At 39.9% G+C, this 10,562-nt stretch overlaps 2 protein-coding genes across 3 annotated transcripts; one reads left to right on the forward strand and one right to left on the reverse strand.

Moving 5' to 3' along the window:
- Nucleotides 1–425: 425 nt before the first annotated feature.
- On the reverse strand, nucleotides 426–5,606 carry lg11h1orf159 (linkage group 11 C1orf159 homolog). The gene is made up of 9 exons (XM_058075094.2): nucleotides 5,474–5,606; nucleotides 4,395–4,475; nucleotides 4,246–4,330; nucleotides 3,741–3,836; nucleotides 3,360–3,416; nucleotides 2,750–2,884; nucleotides 2,527–2,552; nucleotides 2,414–2,438; nucleotides 426–2,334 (listed from the first exon to the last, which is right to left on the reverse strand). The coding sequence occupies exons 2-9, from the start codon at nucleotides 4,464–4,466 to the stop codon at nucleotides 2,246–2,248; spliced, it is 585 nt and encodes a 194-aa protein (XP_057931077.2). The 5' UTR covers nucleotides 4,467–4,475; nucleotides 5,474–5,606; the 3' UTR covers nucleotides 426–2,245.
- On the forward strand, nucleotides 4,157–8,950 carry ccdc36 (coiled-coil domain containing 36). 2 transcript variants are annotated; one of them, XM_058076640.2, is made up of 8 exons: nucleotides 4,157–4,377; nucleotides 5,906–5,976; nucleotides 6,060–6,198; nucleotides 6,457–6,593; nucleotides 7,332–7,380; nucleotides 7,462–7,546; nucleotides 7,747–7,859; nucleotides 8,045–8,950. In XM_058076640.2, exons 2-8 carry the CDS (start codon nucleotides 5,921–5,923, stop codon nucleotides 8,702–8,704), a joined length of 1,239 nt encoding a protein of 412 aa, XP_057932623.2. In that variant the 5' UTR covers nucleotides 4,157–4,377; nucleotides 5,906–5,920; the 3' UTR covers nucleotides 8,705–8,950. The 2 variants fall into 2 exon arrangements, with proteins under 2 accessions (XP_057932623.2, XP_057932632.2); XM_058076649.2 differs by lacking the exons at nucleotides 4,157–4,377; nucleotides 7,747–7,859 and having other exon boundaries at nucleotides 5,731–5,976; nucleotides 7,462–7,476.
- The last annotated feature ends 1,612 nt before the right edge of the window (nucleotides 8,951–10,562 follow it).

Consider the following 10,562-nt stretch of genomic DNA (forward strand, 5'->3'; position numbering starts at 1 on the left):
AAACACTTGGCGGGCCGGATGTGGCCCCCGGGCCGTAATTTGCCCACCCCTGATTTAACCTGTTAAACAGAATTGTTAGTAAACGTACCTCTGTGAGTGTTCATATCAATTTTGATGAGCATCAAATTGTAGTAGAACAATAGAAATATTTGGCCATTTTTTAGCCTTTTTGCTAAATGGAAAAAAATATAAAAAAAATCAAGTGGCCCCCTTCGTCTTTAATTTTCAGAATGCAGCTCTTGGTGGAAAAAAGTTTGAAGCTGCAGGCATTCATGCATGTCTCGATGCAGAGTGCTGTGCAATAAAGCCACTGCATGCTACTCCTTACTTTATTTGCCCTCAAGCCTTCTAGCAGTCAATTGGAACCAGAAGCCGTTCTGCAGCCCAACAATAACACAAACACGACATGACTAATACTCGTCTCGTTCTTCCAGGAAGGTGCTTTATTTCCGCAAACATTCATCTCACGGTCACGTTACAAAACAATATCATCTGTAGAAAACGTTTATTCCGCTTACAATACACACTAGGCAACATGGGAAAAAATGAGTCATGTGATCACTTCGTTTTTGCTCCACTTCGTGTGCTTGTCACGACAATCTCAAGTGCTGTCAAAATATATCAAATATGAGATAGCAGCCTTGTTTTAAGAAGTGGTACATTCCGTAAAAAGGCCACTGGAACACCCAATCATGGCACATTCCGTCATTCCGTTTGATTCTCTCAACAGCATTTGGCAAAGGAAGTCAAGATTTGAGGTTTTGCCAGAGATTCAACATTTTTTTTACTTTAAGCGTCTCAGTAAAAAAAAAAAAAGCTGGTATGACATTTGCTAATAAAGTGCACCAATCTCCCGTCTTTAAGTTGAAGTGTTTACTATACTTCTACTGCAGCATACTGGAAACGTATATACAGTTAAGCCCACAATTATTTATAAATTAAAGTGCGTTTCTATTTGTTGAATGTGTATCTCTTTGCTAGAAATGACAAAATCTGAATAATACTAGAATATTAAATTATTCATCAATAATGAAAATATTCACTGCCGGTGTATATGCTAATTACCATGATTTCCGATGAAGACGCTACTTTATCCTTGCGCTTTGAATCCTGCGGCCTCTGCAGTGATGCAACTAATTTATGGCTAAAACGTGGACGAGTGAAGTGGAAGCTAATATCCTGTTTTGAAGTTTTTGTGTTTTAATCAGAAAAATCTTAAGTAAGCTTGATCAAGTGTGGATTGACTACAGCTTCTATTTGGACTGCTTGGACAACCAACCGTCCGCCATCAGTAACAGGTTTTAAAAGGCTGCCAATGCTCGATTTCAGATTCGAATGCTGATTCAGAGAGCAACAACAAAAGAGACAGAGAGACTGACAAAGTGTGTGATGAAGGACGAATGAGGCTGTTCAATTTTGACTATCCATATTGCATGCACTGTTTGAAAGAAGGATTTATTTAATCAGAAGTAGAGCTGCAGCAATTAATCGAATAATCTATGGTTATACGATTATGTAATTAAATCGACAACTATTTTGGTATTCAATTGTTTTTGGTGTAAAAATGGAAATATCCCGATTTCAGCCTCTCGAATGTGAGGATTTGCAAATGGTGATTATTCATTCATTAATTAATTTGAAAATCGATTTACTTTGATTGAAAAGTTGAATAATTTGACCCCTTATTAAAAATAAATACTGTAAATCAATTCCAATAATTATAGGCTGTGTGTACTTGGCAAATACATTCACTTTGGCTAATGGGAGACAAGCAACATAGAGAAAAAACACTCATACAATCACAAATATATAAAAAAAAAAGTACAGCACAGACTTCAGTGGGTGGCCCTGATGATGATGATGCTGCTGCTCTGTCACCATCACCCAACTAGGTCACTGGCCTCGACGGTCGATGCACGTTAGCCTCAAAGCAATGAATACATCGCTCTAACGTGAGTGCGGATTAAAAGGCTACCAAGTGATGATTGCAACAGAAGCCATCTTGGTTCGTAGCTAAGACGTAAAAAAAAAAAAAAATCCACTCTCACAAAGCTAGCTACTTCTGTGTGAGCCCATCTGTGAGTGCAGCGTCAATGCAAAATAGGTCAGGTTCAAGTGTGACGAGCTTCATTAAATAAGGATACCAGCTGACATCACGACAGTTTGTGCCCGCCTTGTTTCACACCAATTTGGCCTCCAAGAAGTAAAAAAAAAAAAAAAAAAAAAATCCTTCACGCTTTTGCTCCTACACATTGTGGACCCGCGTGGCGGGTGCGATGTTGCCTTTCTGCACCGCAGAGGGCCTCTCCCGTCGCACGTAGCGTTGTTTCCTCGCTGCAAACGTGACCAAGAAAAGTACAACAATGACACTGTGACCTGTTTGGTGAGACGAATGAGTCAACCGGCTGCTTACCTGTCGAGGAGGGAATCATGACAGCCTGGAGAAAGGGAGGAAGAAAGGAAGAATGTTGCCTTAACTCGCATGCCTCATTATTTTTTTCATAAAGAGCATCAAAGCGGACTTACCGTCTCGCTCGGCTGGAATATGAAGGCTGTGAAAGCACAAAAAATATCAATACAAATACAAACATTTTTATTATTGTATATCTTTAAAAGACAACAATGCAGTAGAACCTGTTGAAGCCTTTTCTCCACAGTTGGGAGATGATAATGGTGCAATATGGAGACATGTATGTGTACTTGCGTGTGGAAACAATATGGGTTGTAGTACGTCCCCGTACGGGCTTACCTTTGTTGCGGCGATAGAAGATATTTGGGAGTCGGTGGGAGCGTTTGAGGTAGAAGAAGGAGGCGACAGACAGGATCAGGAACAGGCTCATCAACAGCGTTCCAAGAAGAAGCGAGGCGGCCACGCCCGGGCCTCCTGCTCTCAAAACAAAGCACAGTGGCAGTTTCGGACTTATTCTCACCTACAGGACTTGTTTGCTCTCCGTATTCACTCATACATGTTGTACTGTATAAACACATTTCTACTAGTCTTTCTGGTCAAAACCTGCAAATGCAGAACATTTCCTATCGAGCGAGCTACATCTAGATTAAATCTTGTATGTAATTCACTTCTTACATTACTGTTTTATAATAATGTATGTGGAAATGCATAATTGTTGTGGTGTGGCAACTTAGAGCGTTAAGGGGAAATGATGCCATCTAAAGGCGATGATGTGAAATGCAGAATTAAGACATACAGTGTATCTTTCCTTATGCTGACATTTAAAATAATATCAATGGCAATTTAATGATAAAATGTCAACTTCATTGCACATTTTAACCAACTAAAAATGACATTGCAATACAATAAAATCCAACATACACTCATGAGTAAATATTACATAACTTACCAATTTTAGGCATTACAGTTGTGACTGTTGTATAGTTTTTCCTGTCCATTGTGTAGTCTAATGGCAAAGAAAAAAAATACAAATGACAGAAAAGCAATTAGGAGGAGGAAGTAACGAGAAAGATGCTGAGTTATTCACCGTTCTATGTGCCTTCCAGAAACAAATAAACCACCCACGCTCATATAATAAATATGACAGAAGAATTCCCAACTCTAAAAAAAAAAAACACTACCGAGTCTTGACGGGGATTTAGTCACCAACATGTGGATCCTTTGTTTGGGTACTCGATTTGGTGGAATGATACGAAGCAGTGTATGAAAATAAATTTTTGATCAATAATTTTCATCCAAAAGCAAGGTACCGCTGTACTTGATTCCTTACTGTAGGTGCAGTTGGTAAAGTCCTCGGAGTCGACAGCTGCGGGGTCACACTGTATGCAAACAGTGCTGCTGCTCTCCAGGACACGGAAGAAGCATCCTAAAGCAGATTTGGGAGAAGTTATATTAATGTTAACGTGTCCGTTTATGCAGCAATATGTACAGTATGAAGGGTGTGCAATCATTTGGCTGACACAAGGACTGCTAATGAGGAGAACAGCGCACCAGTCACTGCCATAGCAACCCACGGATGACCTACTTAAGGTGTCATAATTTGGGCGGACCAGCCAGGACAACTCATGATGTGATATTGCGTCACACGATGCAATATCTTGGTTTCCTTTGAACATCTTATCTGCTGATTTGTTGACCTTGATTAGTCTGAAGCATAGTGTACATCATGTTTTATGGATTTTTATTATCCATTTATCTGTTTTGACGGAGGATACAATAAAGCCATAAAGCCACACGCCAAATGATATCAGACCTGAATAGCATCTCTAACGTACCTGGTTCACAGTGAGTGTCGTTGGAACATGAACTGTTTGTCCTGTGTTTGTCGCTGCAGCACTCCAGTGAGTTATGATGTAGAGCCTATGGACACAAAGCACAGTTGCTGATGGCCCAACGGAGCAAAGAAGATTGGTTAGTTTCCCACCTTGGTTACGCGTGTCTCCGGTCTGATTAGTATCACTGTTGCTGCCAGCACCAAAAGGAATGACAGCGCCATGTTTGAACCCTGGAAACCAAACACACCAATCAATAACAGTACATTCCAAACGTTTGGACACATACAGATACAACCCCACAGTGAATGTGTCCAGTCTCGGCATGGGCCGGTATGACATTCTGACGGTATGATAACCTTAAGTAAAAACCAGTTTCATGGTATATGATAAAATAACTGCATTCTATAGTGTAGTCTCGTGTAAATTATACATACCTGTGCTTGCCAATCCCCTGAAGGAGTGTACCATATTTTGTTGATACACCATAAAGTTACAAATGTTCACCACCCTTTTGTGTGCAGCAGGTCAGGAGTAAGGTACAGTCAAGTGAAACAAAATATTGTTTTAACATTGACGTGCAGTATTTCCCACAGGACTACAGTCTATTGGTGGCAGTGGTGGGTTACACAGGGAATGACAAATGTCCATGATGCATTTGCAAAAAGTAATACAAATATGTTTAGAAGTACAAATTTACTTGCTTTTTTCCCCCAAACAAGATATAGACATGAAATTGTTAACAAATAACTACTACTACTCTGCTATTCCCAGAAGGAACATGTAACATGCCAGATGATGATGACAGGATAAATCAAAGTGTCTATTGTACTGATTTGATTAGCTTCACTTCCACCATTCATTTGACTGTTTACACTTTAACCCCATAAAAGTAGATAATAACATAAAATCTTCGTCTTAATACAAAAGCAATGCATGGAATGGGATGACATAGTACACTATGTGCATGCTGTGATTGTAGCTAACATGTGGTCCGTGTTACATATTTGTCTACCACGATACATTTACATTATTGATTTTAAACGCTCGGTTAATCGATAAAGTACATTTCCTGGTGTGGTTGGCTAGCTACTACACCTGACTGGTGTCAGACTGTGTTAGCAAACACAACTAACAATAAGGACTGAATTACTGAGGCAGAAGCTACATCACTGCTAATTTACAAAACACCAACTTAGCAGCCAAAATTGGCGACATAAACTTTACTCACAAGGCCGGCAGGAACCCTGATCTCTTCCGACCAAGAGAGTTTGTTGTCAGGTTCGTCATCAACACACCTCCGTGGTTTCGTCCGCCGCACTGCTCTCGTTCAGTCAGCTTATCAACATCCGGGTGTAGCTGTCACAATAAAAGTCGAAACGTGAGGACAAATGTGTTGACAACATCCGACTTTCACAATAAAAGTACACTGCTATAGTGACATAAGGTCACGTGGTTGTAGTTTTTTTTTCCCTGAAGACACCTAAACACACCTCGTTGTGACAGTTCCATGGGCGGGAGATACGAATGTCCATATTTAGCCAAATTGGCCACAAGATGCTAACTGTGAATCATATTGTACCGTTTTACCGTAAAATTTGGAAGTCATAAAGTGTGTCATGTCTATCAAGTACGAAACATGTTAAACTACGTCTAATCCAAAGGAAAGAAGGAAGCAATGAATCACACGGTGAACATCAAAGAAATGCTGAGTATGCCAGCGGCAGGTAGCAGGTAGCTAACACTTACAAAACTGAGCTTTTCGTCACACGTATTATTATGTATTATATTATTATATTATATCTGTATATTGACAGAAGTGGATCTGCCAACGGAGGGACCAACTTCACAGATTCTCAGTTTTTCTTCGGCTCTCAATTTTGGCGAGAAAATTCTCAGGGCCTGTCTCAGGAAATGAGTTTGTCCTCCAGGAACTCCCAACAAAGTTCAACAGAGGTGAGTTTGCTCTTACATAAAATGGAATGTTATTTTACTGTTACTTGTTGTGTCGTTTAAAAAGTTAAACAATGGCAACAAACTAATACCATGGCAATGTAATATGCTAAACACAGTCATCATCTGTGTGCATCTCTAAAATACTTATGAATTGGCAGAAGTGCCATTTTCTTTCAAACACTGTACATTGACTTGAATAAAAACAATAATCAGCTGGCTTGATATAAAGAATAACTGTCCAGGTATCTTTCTTTTTAGGGAAGTGACCCAAAGTTTTTGACCAGTTACCGCTCTAAACCGCTTCTATTTGGAGACCCAAAGGACAAACACAAAGCGTTTGGACTTCTTGATACCTTTGAGGAGGAGAAGAAAAAAGCAAAAGAAAAAAATGACAGGTAACTTCACCCCCAATCCATAAAAGGTGTCATTTGTAATAAAGAACTTCACTTTAAAGGTCCCCTATTATGCAAAATTGAGTTTGAAATGAGGTTCTAACAGTAATACTTTAAACTGTGTCCAGAGAGTGCTTACAAGCACCAATTAATATTAGCATATCACTGTTCATTGGTGAATTTCCACAAAGCAGGATTCAATATTAAGAAATTGAATATTTTCAGAGATCGGGCATAGAAAACCTGTTGATTACTTTTTAAATGCTGATTTTAACAATTTTAGAGCCCTGTAGACATGAAATAACACCTATATAGTCACTTTTATCACATTACTTATTCTAAACCTAAAAAAGTGCTTCAAAGAAAGTGCGGAAGAAGGACAAAGAAGCCACAAACTTACCACTTCCACACGGAATGAGAGGATAATTTTTTTTCCCAGCTAGTCTCAGACATGGCATGTCTGCTGAGGCTCCTGCCTCAGTCTCCATGCTGTGTGAATGGTAATCTAACATCTAACTGATGCCTAGTGACCACAATACTGGATACAGTATAACATGTCTTTCAATATTTTTGAACTAATCATAGGCTAATGAACTTCAAAAACACCCATTGGAATATATTTGTATTATGACACCTCTGAGACGTTGAAAAATACTGCAATACGGGACCTTTAAATTCATGCTGGTGTGGTTATTAATTATTGTTTCTTATTATTGTTATATGTGGTGCTTATTTTTGCAGTAACATGCTTGCAAAAGAATGTCTGCACATTCGAGAAACTCTGAACAAAGTCAGTCATTTTACACATTCATTGTGTGGATTTTGTACTTATTATTTTGTATGTGGCTCACATTTAATTTGTGTATTTTAGATCCAGCAACTAATGGTGGGCACAGACGAAAACACCTCTGAATGCCAAACGATCCTCCAAAAGTTAAGCAATTTGTCCTCAACATGTATGTTCCTTGATTGGGTGGTGGTAAATTAAGGCTTAATGATACAGACTGTGAAGCAGCAAGCCAATGAGTGTTGTTCGCCAGCAGAGGGGGCCTTTTGACCAATGATAAGTCATGCAACATCCCCTGTTTACATGTTGTACATGTCATTGTAGAAGAAAGCTTAACTATAGGCTTCATTATTGTATTTATTCCATCAGTGCAAAACATGAGCAGCATCCAGAGCGACATTTTGCAGCAGTTTGAAGCTTTATTGAACACGGTGAACTCACAGAAAGAGATGATGATAGAGTTGGGAGAGCGAGTGCAGAAGGTAACTAGTATGCCGCTGACTGCGATGACAAATCAGTGTTTCCCACAGGACTGTAATTTATTTGTGGCGGTTGGTGATGTATGTGACATCATTGTTTAATTTGCCATGAGGCAAACGAATATATGGGAGACACTGCAGATAATTGTGTTTGGTGAGTGATGAGTTGATTATGTTGTTTCCTTCAGAATGAAGCCGTCAGCATAGAACTTGGCTCAAATATGCAAAGTGATGTGGAGAATCTGAGAAAGGAGCATGAAAAAACCCGTTTGAATCATGAAAGCATGCTTGAGGAGGCCCTGCGGCTGCTTAATACTTTGGTCTCTGAGCCTTCAGCCAAGCTCTGTCCTGGAAAGGTCACTGACACGGCCATGCAGACGTCACCAGGACAGGACGAAGGGATTGAAGTGGCGCAGAATTCCCATATATCGCACAAGCAACGTCCTGCTGCGGCTGTGAGAATAGGTAAATCCACATCTAGAGTTTCCAGAAAGCGCAAAAAAAAGAGAGCTCTGGTGCCTCTTCAGAGATCCAATCTCAACGTCTCTGATGAAAACAGTCAACCTCTCATCAATGGCATCAAACAACAAAACCGATCAAGGCCTCTCTGCAGCGCCTCTGACGTGAACCAGGTAAGCAGTCGCGGTTCATTTCAACCAAACACAAAAGGCAGATCAACTGAAGCTGCAGGATGTTTCATCACACCTCTCAGTTGTTGGTCTCAGGAGAGCAACAACTCTGACATCCTCAAATGTGTCAGTCCTATCTTAGAGAAGGCGAGTACTGCGTCCAATGCAGGGGCCGCCATGCCTCCCGATGCTCTATGGCGTTTGTTTGACATGGATTAGGTTCGAGATAAATTTTTTTTTTTTTTTTACCTCACTGCACTGATGTTAGTGGCTTTGAGATGAACCTCGGTTGATGACGCAGCAATGCATGCAAGACAGAGTTCTTGTTCAACTGTTCATGGTTGAATTTAACTTATTGTCTTAAACCTGTTCTGTTTGTATGCTCTTGGCTTAGAGGTTGAAAATAAATAATAATTATTTACATTTTACTGCATGATCTGCCGCACAGTGGCTTGGAGGTATTTCGGATCTTGAAGATCTGGGTTTGAATCTCCGTTGATTTTACATGATCTCCCCGTGCGTGGTTTTCATCCGGGTACTGCGGTACTCTGGTTTGCCCCCACATCCCATACTACATAACCTAAGACTGATATGCCTGTGTACAGGTACGCCCCAAACAAGAATGGTTTCACTCTTTTGTAGTGCAAAACGACAGTCATTAAGATACCTCTGCCAGGTAACGACAGTCGTTTGGGTGGAATCATCATTGTCCATATTCCATCCCGTTATTACAATGATCATGGACACACCTGAAACCAAAGGTGGGTGTGTTGTGTTGCTCAAACTTGCTCTGATGAGAGATGAAGCGTCTTCAAAGACAACTTGAACACTACAATTGGAATGCATTGTACCTTTAGTCGGTAAATGCTTGGGGTCCTATCTAGCCTTTGATGAAACCCCAGTGAACTTTTTGTGCAACAAAAAGTAAGGGTTGTGCAATGTTCACTTTTTAGTTATTAAACGTATTACAAAGGCTTCGCTGAAGCCCGCCCGGATGAGAGGTGCAAGGTCCGCTAAGGCAACCCCAACGGTCCAGTTGCAATCGATTCAATGCCCTGACAATACACTGACCTGGCTGAATGAGAATATTCAAAGACATTCCAAAAGGGTTTCACAGCTCATAAAAGGTGATGACTGTAAGGCACATAACCGGATGTCATCATTGTTTGGATCAGTCCAAAGAAAAAGCAGGTGTTACCTCCCTGCAGCATCATAGTGAATAAAAAACAAGAGTAGAGAGTATTTCTGCAAGCCTTTGCACGTCTGACCTATAAACTTGTGAACTTTACTGCTCTTCAGTGATCCGTAAACCTCAAAAAGATTCCAATGTGTCGCTGACATATGGAATATCACACAGGATAGACTTCATAGAAGGAGCTGAACTCAGGGTTATTCCAATCTAGTTAATTTCTTCCTTGTTAAAAATGTATATTTGGTGCTTTTATAAGCCTTTTCTACGTTTAGGCCTGTCTGGGTGAGATATGTTCATACAGTGTATATATAGGAAACAAGTACAGTATAAGGCGGATGTGAAAGTATACATAAATAAAGGAGCTTGTAGGAAAGACACACAGAGAGGATGATGGAGAACGCTGGTGTGTAGGTGAGACATTCTACTCCACTTTGACAAAGTCACAGAGTTTGTTCAAGTCCATGTGGGGGACAGATGTCACAAAAACCTTGATAAGATGTTAATGCAGTAGCTACTTTTAAACAGTTCTATTCATAATGCCCTTTAATTAAAACCCATGGGGGACTGAGATGCCATATAGTTTATGATACTATACATAATCATATAATGTGTACCTTTGACCTTTCTGATTGTTTTGATTCTCTATATATGAAATAAATCAGTTGCTTTTATGGGTAGTTGTATGAAACCTGGCCAGGATTTTATTGAGATGACTGAATATAAAATGTATTTTGAAGAGATTTAGATATGCATATAGGCTATCATAAGGATAAGCGTTAGAAAATGAATGAATGAATGAATATCTACTGAGCACTGGTTAACACAAATTTTGTGAGCTCATTCAGGCTCAAAGCGGCTGTCAAATGATTACTTATTCTAAACCTA

This window comes from Doryrhamphus excisus, linkage group LG11 (assembly GCF_037039965.1).
Source record: "Doryrhamphus excisus strain RoL-2023G ecotype Guam linkage group LG11, RoL_Dexc_Guam_v1.1, whole genome shotgun sequence".
In the NCBI taxonomy this organism is placed as follows: domain Eukaryota; kingdom Metazoa; phylum Chordata; class Actinopteri; order Syngnathiformes; family Syngnathidae; genus Doryrhamphus; species Doryrhamphus excisus.

Coding starts and splice junctions, on each gene's coding strand:
- lg11h1orf159 (XM_058075094.2), bottom strand. CDS start 4,466: ATGGCGCTGTCATTCCTTTTGGTGCTGGCAGCAACAGTGATACTAATC. Junction 2,553..2,749: donor CTTCTATCGCCGCAACAAAG/GTAAGCCCGTAC, acceptor GTGCTTTCACAG/CCTTCATATTCCAGCCGAGC. Junction 2,439..2,526: donor TATTCCAGCCGAGCGAGACG/GTAAGTCCGCTT, acceptor CCCTTTCTCCAG/GCTGTCATGATTCCCTCCTC.
- ccdc36 (XM_058076640.2), top strand. CDS start 5,921: ATGAATCACACGGTGAACATCAAAGAAATGCTGAGTATGCCAGCGGCA. Junction 6,594..7,331: donor GCAAAAGAAAAAAATGACAG/GTAACTTCACCC, acceptor TTATTTTTGCAG/TAACATGCTTGCAAAAGAAT. Junction 7,381..7,461: donor TTCGAGAAACTCTGAACAAA/GTCAGTCATTTT, acceptor TGTGTATTTTAG/ATCCAGCAACTAATGGTGGG.